Source organism: Colias croceus, chromosome 25 (genome assembly GCF_905220415.1).
Source record: "Colias croceus chromosome 25, ilColCroc2.1".
Classification (NCBI taxonomy): domain Eukaryota; kingdom Metazoa; phylum Arthropoda; class Insecta; order Lepidoptera; family Pieridae; genus Colias; species Colias croceus.
In genome coordinates this window covers 6,179,617-6,194,363 of record NC_059561.1, presented here as the reverse complement: position 1 = coordinate 6,194,363, position 14,747 = coordinate 6,179,617, and the positions used below count along the sequence as shown (strand labels likewise).

The following is a 14,747-nucleotide window of genomic DNA, read 5'->3' as shown; positions in this document are numbered from 1 at the left end:
ATCTTATAAATATCTATTGGACCCAAATACGGCTAGGCCTATAATAATACGCAACGTGTGTTCGCGGTTCTACAGAACAACGTCTATGGATAAAACTGAAAAATTAAGATATTTTTTTTTTCTAAATATTCTATTTTACGCCCAGGATAATAAGGTATAATTATACCAAGGTTCATCGAAATCGAACCGGTAGTTTTCAAGTGATGTCTTAACATACAGACAGACAGACAGACAAAATTTTTTTTAATTACATATTTGGGTTAGGTATCGATCCAGTAACACCCAGCTATTTATTTTTTCAATATTTTCAATGTACAGAATTGACCCTTCTACAGATTTATTATATGTATATAGATATCATAATCATATAGATTTAATTAATAAGCTGATATTTCTAAGATTAGTCTGTCAATGCATTGTGATAAAGTCTATTTATTTTTGGCTCTCCTTTGTATAAACTACCGAATTAAGAATTTGTAGTAGTATATAGTAGGTACCTAGATATATATATATATATATATATATATATAGTGTGGCAACGGCGGAGTGGCAACGGCGCAAATATTTGGGCGATGTTGCCAAACGTATTCATGGAGAAATTGTTATACTCAACATTTTTATTGCTAAGATCTCGAACTGAATCGAATCCGTAACGGTCGAAATTCAGAAACCCATAAACACTTGTTGGCTCCGTTTTATATACCAAATCCAAAGTCGTATGTTGATCAGATCCATATATATTATCAAAATTAAAGCTTTATTTGATCCGACAAAACGAAACTGTATATTAAGTAACGTAGATTAATTTTTCGTAAACACTACAGTATTTGTTGGCTCCGTACACAAACATATTATAGTTAGTTAATGTTCCATACATTGCTAAATCCGCCTAGACTAGACGAACTCGACTCCGTAACGGTTCAAATTTTGAAATGCTCAAACACTTCTTGACTCCGTTTTATATACCAAATCATTAGTCGTATGTTGATCTGTTCCATTTATATGCACTTGCATGATATTGACATGAGGATATGAAATTAGGGCTAGCAAAAAATCTCCTGAGTTTTATGGTAGTTGAAGAAGTCAACCGTAATTCAATTGAAACTTACAGAAAACGTTGTGAAACTAAAAATACGGAACCCTAAAAAGATACCTACCTACCTCTTGAATCAGGGCAACTCTTTGGCGAACGCTACACGTAAGATCCATATTGTGATCCGTCAATATTTACTATCGGATTACGATATTTATTGACGTGTAGGGTAGTGTATTGACGAATCACGATATATTATCGCTGGATTTCTGGAAATCCTTGTGATCTGATCCCAGGACCTAGATCGCTATATTTATCTTGCCGTCATCACGTCTGGCTCGTACAAAGAACGCTTCATTACTGACGCGATACGTATTGATGGTGTAGGGTGTGCTGTGATCCTTCCCAAGATACATCAGTAAATATCAGGATAATTATCATAATATTTATTGACGTGTAGCGTTCGCCTTTGCCCTGATTCTGACATCAATCTGATAAAATAATTAAAATGTTAGATTTAGGTCAAACAAATGACGACTCATATTCCTGCACAAATTATCCATTGCGGAGTAAATATGAGTGTACGCAGATCGCCAACATGCAGTGGGTACTGCCGGTGGATCGCATCCCGATCTATCGAAGATTCGAAGCTAAGTTCGTTTTCTACGAGTTCTACGCCAACTGATACTCAAATTACTTACAGAAAACGGAAACAACCGCTAGAACAAGATTGCAGATTTAGTGATGATATGAAGGATATTCGGTTGGAGTTGAGCAGTATTAGTACATTACTTGAAAAATATGTATGCTCAAATGAACAAATAGTAAACAAAATTCATGAAAACATTTCTGAGATAATAACACAAATTGCCGAAATTAAATCGTCCAACGAACAATCCTTGAATTTAATTCGCCAAAATACGAATCAAATCAATGAAATTAAGTCATCAGCATGTATGATAATTAGGTACTGAACAAAACATATTGAAGAGTACTATTTCTCAATTAGAATCCCAGATAAACCAGGGTGAGAGTAAAATAAAATCACTGGAATTAAATCTTCAATCAATAAATCAGTCAGCCAATCCATCGGGTTTTACGTCTAAAAATCAACTTCATATAAATGAACATTTAATCAAGGAACTACGGGACAGAAAAAAATGTAATTTTTGCTGGTTTCCCAGAATCGACATCTTATAACTCAGAGGAGAGGATATCTAAATACAACTACGAAATTTTAAAAATTACCTCACTAATAAGTTCAGACCTACCGAAGCCAGTAAAAATATATAATTATAAATAAGCTTAATTCAAACTGTAGTACAGGTCTTGATGGTATTACTACAAAAGCAATTAAATGCATCAAAGAAAAATTAAATCATACCTTAAGCGACTGTTTTAACCAAGCCATAAGTCAAAGACGTTTTCCGGACTCGTTAAAAATAGTGAAGGTAACTCCTATCTGTAAGAGTGGCTCAAAATTTGAACCTGGTAACTATAGGCCAATTTCGGTTTTGCCAGTATTGTCAAAAATATTGGAGAAGATTTTACACACGAGATTAGAAAAATATTTAGACTCATTTAATTTTATATCAGTGCGTCAATACGGATTCAAGCCAAAAAGTAACACTCTGTCAGCGACTATGGACCTAACTATTTAAAATAAAACAGAACATTGACGCAAACAATATAGTTTTGGGAGTGTTTATTGACCTACAAAAGGCCTTCTCACGAACTTTTAATAAAGAAATTAACATCCATTAACATTAATGGTAAAGCACTAGATATGCTGAAATCATATTTAAAAAATCGATCACAAATAGTTAAAATAGATAACCACGATAGCATTCCCTTACCAATTACATGTGGCATACCACAAGGTTCGATTCTAGCCCATTGCTTTTTTAATTTATATTAATAATTTACAAGATTTAAAGCTAAATGGTCACCTAACACTTTATGCGGATGACACCTGTCTGTTTTATTTTGGTCCCTCTATACATGATATGATAGCGCAAGCACAAAATGATTTAAATAAATTAAATAAATGATTTCAATGCAATCTACTAAAAATAAATATATCTAAATTCAAAGCTCATAACAAAATTATTCCACCACACGCTCCACTTAAAATTAACGGTGTTGTATTAGAACATAAAACCCACGAGAAATACCTAGGTTTGTGAATCGACAGCTCTCTGAAATGGAATTATCACATAAAAAATAAATTATCAGCACTTCTTAGATCTCTGCGTAATATTACTTCTTGCATTCCTCATAAATTACGCCACACCACGCCAACACGTTAGTAAAGCCGCACGTAATGTATTTAATAGAAGTATGGGGGAGTGCTTACAAAAATAAATTAGCGCCACTCCAAATTTTACAAAATAAAATCATTAAAACTATCTTTAACTATCCTTTTTTAACTTCTACAAATAAAATCTACGACGTTACTAAAATAATGAATTTAAAACAATTATAGGTAATTTTATAAAATACGTGTATGTTCATCCGCAAAGCGCTACATAAAAACATAAATACAAATATTATAATCTCAACATCAAATCGTCACTATCCTAATAGACGAGCTAGCTATCTTGCCCTCCCAAAGATCCGAACAAATTATGGAAGGCGAACGGCAACATACGTTTTTATAACGGGAATAAATGTCTTTAAACCGTCAAGTGGCTAAGGCCGCAAGCGACCAATGGCTGAGCTCGGTGGGCTCTGATTGGCTCATTTGAATCGGATCAACAAGAGCTAAAACGCAAAAAAGGTGGATTTGTATAAAAAGCACGTAATTATTATTATTACTGATCGTGACACTTGTGGCTCCGTTCGGATCCACATACGGACGGTGGTGTGGCAATGGATCCACAAATACCAACCGGATCAACAAGTGAAAACGGATCAAATAATTACTAACTATATGGCACGTTTGATCAACATAGTGCCCATATATATATATATATATATATATATATATATATATATATATATATATAGTACAATATTATAGTATATTTCTGATTGGTATATTATGTACAATAAAAAATAAATCATCATACACAACAACGACGATGATCTGTCTTTTCTTTTTAGTTTAATTCTATTGTATTGCATTAAGAGCCATTGGCAACTTGGCAACCATACCACTCGAAGAGAATGTTTATCTAAATCAGTTATCAAGTCGAATATATCTATTTGATAAAAGTTACTAATAGATAGAAACATATTATGATTAAATGTCAGCCCATCACAGTGACGCATCAATTTTTTAAGCCTTATAATAACAAACAGACATACAGATAAATATTTAACTTAAAACACACAATTTTTTTATTTTTACCTTAAATTTTGACAATAGAGTTTACTGGTCTTAAATATTTAGTTCGCACAATATTAATAAAGAAATAATCGTGAAAATGTATGGTTGGTTGTTTCTCTACATCTTGAAAACAGCTGATGGGATCTGTATCAAACTTGGTACTATCTATCTTGTGTATTACATAAAACAGCTTATCACATAACAGTGGTATAATATGAAATTTGTTTTAATGTATAAATAATAAATAAAAATGTTGGATTACAGTCTGGATGTACAATGTACATAGGCTACTTCTTACACGGTAACTATGCAAGTAAACTGGCGCCTGGCGGTTTCAGCTGTTCTAGTATCACTACATAGTATAAAACAAAGTCGCTTTCTCTGTCCCTATGTCCCTTTGTATGCTTAAATCTTTAAAACTACGCAACAGATTTTGATGCAATTTTTTTTAATAGATAGAATGATTCAAGAGGAAGGTTTTAGTTTATAATTTATTAGGTTTTAGACAAAGCGGGCGAAGCCGCGGGCAGTAAGCTAGGGACATATAAAAGAAAATCGTGTAGATACTCCATTTAAAACGTAAGAACAGTTTGGATTTTAATGATTTAGTGACTCTATCTCTACATGGATCCTAGTTTAAACATTAAAGTATATAAAAGATTAAAATTTGGAAAAAAATATCTAACAAAAATGTCAATTCATCCGAAGTCGGGCAAGCAGTTACTACTAAAAACAGCAAAATACTTACTGAAAATTTTGACAACATATCTGCCAATCACATAGTCACATACTTGCAAATATATTAACACCAATAATAAAACAACCACGAAAAACATCAAATAACATACTTCGCGAGTATTTAAAAACATTTTTGGTTTTATTCAAACCGATTTTCGCACTATAATAAAATTCCATTGTCATATTAATCTTTATAAACAAAATGTACAATTGAAAATCAACTCTATCTCTATACATTTAAAGTTCATTTCTATTTTGTTTTAATGCATGATTATGTGTTGTAAACTTCGATCGATGTATCTGTAATCTTCTCAAGATTGATAGAAGATTTTGAACTCTACACACTTTGGAATTAAAGTTGAAATTAGTCTGGCTTCATCTTTGTTGTCTTAAGATAATCTGATAAAACCAATGTCGTGAGAACAGCCAGTTTAAAGAGAATCTATCTTAATCAAAACATGTGAACAATACAAGAGGTTTAGGAATATATTGAGGGTCCTAATAATTTGGTCACGTTATTATTATTGAATTACTTAACAAATCTTCTGGATTTCAAATATTGTTGCAGAAGTTAAGAATAATTTGAAACGTGAATAACATTCATTAATATTTAAAAGAGAAGGCTGATATCAATTTTGTTCGTAAATTTATATGACGAAAAAAATAAAAAATAACTTGACTTTCTTTAAAAATAAGGAAAGTCATTGAATCAATCAAACTTAATGAAAAAATTCATACAATTTCGAATTTGATGCGCTGTCATTTCACATCTTCAAAAAATATAATATCCTCGATCTCTTTCTTCATCATCAATTTCACAATATTCTATCTCTTTCCAACATTGCATAATCGAAAATGAAATTAGCCTTAATTTATAAAAAAATGTGGTCAAAATATTTCTGGTTTCTGTAATGTTATTTTTACTTGTTCGAGTTACTTGCAATTTTTATGAAAATGCAAAAAAAGTTAATTGTGTACTTAAGTGACATTGTAAATAAAATTCTTGTATATAAAATAAATCCAACGTTTCTCTAATTATGAAATTTGTTGTTTGTGTCTAACCATTTACTTTAGTGTTTTTTATCCATTGAATTTTCTGAGCCTATTTTAGTGTTCATTCATATTTTCATTTCTTATTATTTCACTTTTTTCTTTCACTAAGAATTTTTAAGTGAAAATAGAGTCTTGTTTTCCTAAAATATAATAATAGACAAAGGACAGAATGTTTATAATAAATAGCAACTATTTGTGTAAGCTTTACAGTAGCCGTTAAAGTAACAATGACATCGGAAGTAGTTACGCCTACAGCTTCCTTTTACGAAAGAAATTATGAGGTAGAGTCGGCATAATAAGTATTCGTGAAAATTAAAATTATTGTAGGTATCTACTTTAGTATATAAATAGATAGACACATGGAGGTATTATTACTACGTATAGAGAGGACACCACGAACAAAATCTGTGCGACAAGCGATTGGTGACTCTAACTCGTGGTTTGAGACGATTGACTCTAACTCGTGTTGCAAATAGTGTAGTAGCAATGTCCTCTCTAGTACGTAGTACATAGTAGGTAACTCAATGGATAGACATAATACGTTTCTAAATTATGCATATTCTTTTACATGACTGTGATTGCAGTAATTATTTTTGTTTTGTAGCGTTAATTTGTAACGTTTTTTATACTTACTTACTTCATACTTGTGACAAAAATATAATTCAGTATCAGTATTTAGTTTTCACAGTAGTAAAGCAACTATTTATAATATTATTGTTCATAATAGATTCAATTCTGTACCTAAGGATAATTTCGAAGGATTTGAATGACAGCAAACAAAAAAACGAAGTGAAAAGGCAAAACAAAAAAAGGAAGTGTAAAAGTTTGAATGACTCTTTCTTTAATTCAATTATTTCTGCTGACCGTACTCAGTTTTCAACAAAGCCGCTTGGAACTGCAAATACAAAACAGATTTATTTGCAATTGTCTTCGGTGCATATTTTTATTTTATTTAGTTTCAGTTAATTACTGTGCCCTGTTTAATGGGATCAGCTTCTTGGTGAAGTTTAGTGGTCTAACCAGTTTGTGCTATCCAAATTATTCACAAAATTACTATTTGTGAAGTTTGCCCCGCTATGACCCACTGGTGGGTCTACGTCTATAACTACGAGCGAAGTTTTGTGGGTAAATTGCTCCGATGCCTTCCTTGATAAATTAATGTGTAGGTATAAGGTAAGTAGTTCCTGAGATAAGCGCGTGCAAGCAAACAAAAAACTTTCCAATTCATAATAATATTAGTAGGTACATGATTTTTTATCTACTTCAAACCGAACAGAAATTTTCAAAATGTATTATTTAAAATTATACTCGTATTCAAGCAGAAAATATAAATAGTAAATATAGGAACATGTGGTTGTTTTTAAATAAATCTTTTTATTTACAAAACAATTATATTTATGGTTTAATTGTTTTCGAATCAACCAGTCGTGTACAGTGTTGCAATATGACGTGATTGTTTTACGATGGAATTAAATTTTCTTCTCTTGATTGTATTTATAGGTTAATAAATATTAAATACTAGTTGTGCCCCGCAGTTTTACCCGCGTTGCTCCGCTCCTGTTGGTCTTAGCGTAGATTTCGATAAATGGGCGAGCGAGAGAGCGAGCCTTTCTCGATAAGAGAGCTATCTAACACCGAAAGAATTTTTTAAATCGGACCAGTAGTTCCTGAAATTAGCGCGTTCAAACAAACAAACCAACTCTTCAGGTTTATAATATTTGTATAGGGGTTAACTGCTCCTTGCATTTTTGATTACCAATGATTATACCCACTGTACACTTTATAATATTAGTATAGATGTATAAGTACCTACTAATGAAAATGAGGTATTTACTAAAAAAACTACAGCTTTTAACTTTTATTTACAGGGGTGTGCGGTGCAAAATATCCATGGATTGGTATCTTGGAAGTAACTAGCGGTAAGATTCTATGTTTTTTAAGTTTACGAGTTTATTTTGTATGAAATGTTCGATGTAACAAGTCGTAAATTTCTACTTTCTAATACGGAAATTTCTATCATCGATCTTTATATTTATAACAAGCTTGCTGCCCCCGGATTCCCTCGGGTTGACCTGAGATATTAAATTAATGTCACTCGGTAAAGATATAGAGCTCTCCAATGGTAAAACTATTTTAATTACGGTTGAGTATTTTGGAGTTTGTTGTTTACGTACAAAAATAAATAGGTATATTTTCGCTTTATCATATCATTTAGTATACATAGATCTCTATCAGAGTCAGGTTTTTTATAAATTTAATATAGAATATATTTTTCAGATTATGGAGCAAAAGCGGCAACAGGATTGATCATGATACAGAAAAACGTGTCAATAGCAGTCGCCAGTGATATAGCAAAATTGGCCAACAATTCTTTAATGTAAGTGTTTATTTTAAGTGAAATTAGAAAACTACTATTATAAATGAATTAATGAAACAGTTAATTAAAAGAAACTTGACACATTTTTTTGATAAATAATTATTATGGTCTAGATTAGCACTTAGGCTACTTTCCTACACGTATAGGTTTGTGTGACATCTGAGAATATTATCTTTTTTTTATTTAATATCTAAGCTATAAATAATCAGCAATAAATCTTAACATTTGATTTTTTGAAACCTGGATACATTGTCCTCCCCCTATCGTTTCAATATAATTACAAATAAGATCTATATATTACTAGCTGTACCGGCAAACGTTGTTCTGCCTTACTCTTGATCACCTAGGGGTAAGAAAAATAGATGTTGACCGATTCTCAGACCTACCCGATATGCACAAAAAATTTCATGAGAATCGATCCAGCCGTTTTGGAGAAGTATGGTAACTAACATTATGACAGGGGAATTTCATATATTAGAAGATTAAGTTTTATTACAACACTAGATTTCCGCCCGCGGCTTCGCCCGCGTTTTCAAAGGAAAACCCGCATAGTTCCCGTTCCCGTGGGATTTCCGGGATAAAAACTATCCTATGTGTTAATCCAAGTTACCCTCTATATGCGTGCTAAATTTCATTGTAATCGGGTTCAGTAGTTTTTACGTGAAAGAGTAACAAACATCCATACATTCATACATCCATACAAACTTTCGCATTTATAATATTAGTAGGATATGTCGATGTTCCGCCTGAAATACTATACATTTTATACAGCTCTATACATCTTATTTTAACATCATCTTTTAGAAAAACTGCAAAATCATACTTCCTTCACAAAGAGGTGACCTATGAATGCTGTTTGATAGACTATAAAATACATCCAGAACACAATAAAGTGATGAATACAATAGCCTTGGTTTATTTAAACTGTTATGATAATTTTTGTGAGTATTTCTTTTTCGTCGACTATTTTAATTTAATATAAGTCAGTATTGTTAAACGCATTTACTTACTCACTTACTATGAACTTGTATGTATAAAATCCATACTATTTAATATTATAAATGCGAAAGTAACTCTGTCTGTCTGTCTGTTACTCAATCACGCCTAAATTACTGAACCAATTTTCATGAAATTTGGTATGGAGATATTTTGATACCCGTGAAAGGCGTTAGGCTACTTTTTATCCCGGAAAAATGACGCAATCCCGGAAATCCCACGGGAACGGGAACTATGCGGGTTTATCTTTGACAGCGCAGGCGAAGCCGCGGGCGGAAAGCTAGTTGTTTATAAATAACTAGTTAAAAATTACTACTAGCTTTCCGCCCCCGGCTCGCACGCGCAGTCAAAAGAAAATCCCGCATAGTTCCCGTGGGATTTTCGGGATAAAACCTATCATATGTCCCGGGGTAAAAAGTAGCCATCTCCTTTCTCGGGTATCAAAATATCTCGATACCAAATTTCATGCAAATTGGTTCATTAGTTTAGGCGTGAACAGACAGACAGATAGAGTTATTTTCGCATTTATAATCTTAATATATAAAAATCTCGTGTCACAATGTTTGTCCTCAATGGACTCCTAAACCACTTAACCGATTATAATAAAATTCGCACACCATGTGCAGTTCCATCCAACTTGAGAGATAGGATAGTTTTTATGAACAAAAACGTAAACATGTAGGTAGGTACCACGGGCGAAGCTGGGGCGAACCGCTAGTATTAGTATATGGATGTAGAAATGCTTGTTCAATTGAATGATTTATTTATTAATGAATTCGTGTAGATCTATGCTTCGTGGAAAATTTATATTATCTAAAATTAATTGGCTATGTTTTCAGGGAGCGTAATTAACTTGCCAAATGGAACCATGGACTTTCAGCACAATTTATATACGATATTATTAAAGGACGATTGTAAGTTATATTTAATTTCATCTTATAAAATGTAAAATAGTATATAATATATATATATTAATTCTAATATGTAGATAATAGGTTTTCGCGTCATATTTATGTTGTAAATAAGTATTCCTAAAATCCAAATTTCAAAATTATCACAATAAATATAATATGTAATACTAGCTTCTGCCCGCGACTCCGTCCGCGCGGATGTCGGTCTTCGCGTGGATGGTTATTTCTCCATTTTGAGTACCTCTGTCAATAACATCTTATAAATATCTATTGGACCCAATTCCCAAATACGGCTAGGCCTATAATAATACGCAACGTGTGTTCGCGGTTCTACGGAACAACGTCTATGGATAAAACTGAAAAATTAAGATTAATTTTTTTCTACGTATTTTTCCAGGATAAAAAGTATCCTATTTTACGCCCAGGATAATAAGGTATAATTATACCAAGTTTCATCGAAATCGAACCGCTAGTTTTCACGTGATGCCTTCACATACAGACAGACAGACAGACAGACAGACAGACAGACAAAAAATTTTTTAATCACATATTTGGGTTTGGTATCGATCCAGTAACACCCCCTGCTATTTATTTTTTCAATATTTTCAATGTACAGAATTGACCCTTCTACAGATTTATTATATGTATAGATTTAAGGGCTGATTTTTCAATCCTTGGTTAAAACTTATTCGTCGAATAATGTATAAAACTACCATTTTAAAAACGTATTCTAATTGCCCGTATTTGACAGTTTACGTGACATTGTAATACTATCGTGTAATACTTTATTGGACGGATAAGTTTTATCCAATCATTGAAAAATCGGCCCTTAACAATTTAATTTCACAGTTGACCTGAGGTTCCGTCAGATAAAGAACAAGGTGCAAGAAATCGATAAAAATAGTTGTGAAGAATTTTATCAGAATGAGGAGGTGAGGTTTCATATGAACGAAAACTTTCCTTGAAAACCACGCTATCCAAGGGTGAAAACGAAATGAAAATCGGTTCAGCAATTTTAGAGTTAATCGTGAACAGAATGATAGGCAAACAGACGCGACGGAGAACTTTGTTATGTAATATTATGTAGAGACAACAAACAGTTAACAGCAGATTTTTTCAGCTTTTTGCATTTCATGTAATATTAACAGTAGTAATTTGTTAAGTATATTAACTTAGTAGGTACTAGGTAATCATAATTAATATAGTAAGAAAAATATATTTTCAGATCAACTTTCAGAGTCTCTGGCCTAAACACTTCATATGTGTAAAAGCAGACACAGAACAGAGTTGTGTGATCGATCCAGGAATGGCGTTGGTTTCCAAGATAAAGAATCAATGGATTCTGGTAAGCTTTTCTGGACTTTTACTGTATGATTTACTATTACTGAATGATTTTATTAATTTAAAAATGTATGAACATACTATTGCCAAGAATTATACATGCGAAAGTAACTCTGTCTGTCTGTTACTCAATCACGCTTTAACTACTGAACCAATTTGCATGAAATTTGGTAGAGGGATATTTTGATACCCGAGAAAGGACATAGGCTACTTTTTACCCCGGGAAATAGGATAGGTTTTTTCATGTTGCTTCTTAGTTCAGTATAATATCACATAATATCATGTCGAAAAGTCGCTAACTTGTTTTTCATATAAACTTTCAGAATATTTTATATGTACTTAAAAGACTTCTTCCCCTAATTTCCACTTCTTCACTTATAAAAGATGTTTATCAACACATGTTTGTCATTTGTAGGGCTCCTAAATGAAAACACAATCGCTCTTATTGATATATTAATTTCACAGGTAGGAATTAGCATCCTAGGTCCCGGCTGCTCTCTGCCATCTAGGTACATAAAACTATCTCCATACACAACTTGGATACAAAGAAATTTACATACAAACACATACCGTAGAACATATCGTTTGGATACCAATTTGTATAGAAGAAACAAGAATCCGTTTATACCCAGTGAGAGTATTGACAGGCAAGATGATTTTGTACTGGAAAAACTGGATGATATGACGATGGTGTTGAGAAAAAGTTAGTATAGTTAGTTACAGTTTAGGTAACAAATTATGTATACATATATAGGTGTTTCTAGCCCACGATCATTTAAAAAAAATCTTGAGCGATGTCAAGGGACATCCGGATGGAACGAAGTGTTAAGTTAGAGAGAGACAGACAGAGAACCACGCGCACGCCGCACGCCGCACAACTCTAGCAAAAAGTGTCGTGACAACTTTTCGTAAGAATTTTTTCCGGCTAGCCCCCTTTCACAACGCGCGATAAGGAACTTCGTTCCAATAAATCAATAGAAACATTTTCTGAATTTGCAGAAAATATTTGCTATTCATTGCTATTACTTCGAGAACGCTAAAATTAAAATGAAGCCTCTCATATGTACAAGATGGAGAACTAATAAATCATATCCTACTAATATTACATTTTTGTAAATATTTAACACAAAAAGAGACAGTTGAATGCACATTAATTATTTTTTACCTGCATACCTTTGCTACTTGATGAAATAAATAAGAGAAGATAATATTATAGTACATAATATGAAATAGTAATGTAAAATTCCAGATTATTCTAACGTAAGAGAAACAGTATTGGGCAAATGTTCAGATATAGATGGTGAACCTATGTACAGAGAAATTGGAAGAATTGAAGCCCCGGGACACATCGGAACAGGAGTTTATGTGGTATTTATATTTAAAAATTTGCATGTTTAAAAATTGTTACAATCACAACTAAACTACTGAGCGTATTTTGATTAAATTTACAATTTTAAAGTAGTACTAGAATAACAGATAAGCTAGAGTAGTACCTATCTTTTGTCGTGTGAAAATGCACATCTAGTTATTATAGTTAGTTTAGTATCTGATCTAATTATTTGATCTAAGTTAGGAAGCAAATGAACAAAGTATATGAATAAACCACATACACTGTTACAACATTCCAAATCACGAACGAACAAATCAAATTTAAAAAGTATCTTTATCAAGTAGAAGCCAACATTTAAAAGCTCATATAAATAGGGCGAAACGCATTTTTAGAGAACAATAAAATAGTTTTAACTATTACCTCATTACTCATTTCATTTTTCAGCTATCTCTCTTCGACACGCTATATCCGAACATGACTTGTGTGATGGTAACAGTACACTGCGACAAACGGACAAAAACAAATCTCTGGATCGACAAAGGCTTCCACCAGGACGACTTGGAACATCTCATAAAGACTGTACCAATTTTGGGACGTAATACCACAGTCCCGCCGAAAATACTGTTTATAAAGGACAGATATTCGAAGTATGAGAACTATGAGACTACCAATATTATCTTTAAATTTGAGTTTACTGGTAAAGCCAAGATTGTCGTGGAGTTTTTTGGGCAGAAAATTGAAAATAAGGAAGAGGAACCGAAGTTCGATGATGAGGACTTTTTACTGCGGTCCGCTAGGAAGTGTTTGTTTTAATAGATTGTAAATAGTTGTGACTAACTTTGTGTAAAGTTTTAAATTTTTTATATGTATTGACATGAAAAATAATGTAGAAATTACAATTTCAAGTGTAAATAACGAATCATATTCCTAACATATGAGACTGCTCTTGTTAGTAATAACTTGTTATAAGTATATTATGTAAAAAATATAGTCCTTTGCGTTCAGAAGAAATAAATTTTGATTTTATTGCTGATTAATATTCTATAGCACTGAATATTTTAGTAAGGATTTACGAGTAATTGATAATATCACCAAAATTAATTTATACGCACAAACATAGATGTTAAACCTATTACCTAATTGTCATAGAGAGAATTAAGTTGTGCTTATAGACAACTTGTTTTGCATATTACCTTATTAAGTGTTTTATATATTGCTACTGCAAAAGTATAAATAAATGATTTAATACATATTCTGTGTTGTTTTATTTTCCCTTGAATTTCAAAGTATTTATTATTTATATTTCAAAGTATTTGCGAGATAAACCTAATGTCAGTTTAAATAAATACGATCACCTGATATATACTGAGAATTGAATGATCAATGAACATTTGGATCAATTTATTTGAAAATCTGAATGGATTCTATACAGGTATTATTTATCAGCACACAAGCACCTTTATTATAATATTATTTCCATGATATAAAACATTGAGAAGTACAAAAAATTAATAAATTTAATCAAACCCTCAACTCCATATGAAATATTGAGAATACCTGTTAATTAACATAAGACATACAAAAGAGCCTCTGGTACATTCTTCGACATTCCATCAATTTTATGATGCTGTCGTCTT

General features: G+C 32.1%; 1 protein-coding gene across 1 annotated transcript; it reads left to right on the top strand.

The window, feature by feature from the left end:
• The first annotated feature begins 10,313 nt into the window (after positions 1 to 10,313).
• On the top strand, positions 10,314 to 13,923 carry LOC123703057. The gene is made up of 5 exons (XM_045650932.1): positions 10,314 to 10,442; positions 11,289 to 11,371; positions 11,665 to 11,784; positions 13,030 to 13,148; positions 13,555 to 13,923. The coding sequence occupies exons 3-5, from the start codon at positions 11,700 to 11,702 to the stop codon at positions 13,921 to 13,923; spliced, it is 573 nt and encodes a 190-aa protein (XP_045506888.1). The 5' UTR covers positions 10,314 to 10,442; positions 11,289 to 11,371; positions 11,665 to 11,699.
• Positions 13,924 to 14,747: the final 824 nt, after the last annotated feature.

What these genes read in the sequence shown, in the direction of transcription:
- LOC123703057 (XM_045650932.1), top strand. Translation starts at nt 11,700, where the DNA reads ATGTGTAAAAGCAGACACAGAACAGAGTTGTGTGATCGATCCAGGAAT. An exon ending in TAAAGAATCAATGGATTCTG is followed by an intron (nt 11,785 to 13,029) that starts GTAAGCTTTTCT and finishes GTAAAATTCCAG; the next exon opens with ATTATTCTAACGTAAGAGAA. An exon ending in TCGGAACAGGAGTTTATGTG is followed by an intron (nt 13,149 to 13,554) that starts GTATTTATATTT and finishes TTCATTTTTCAG; the next exon opens with CTATCTCTCTTCGACACGCT.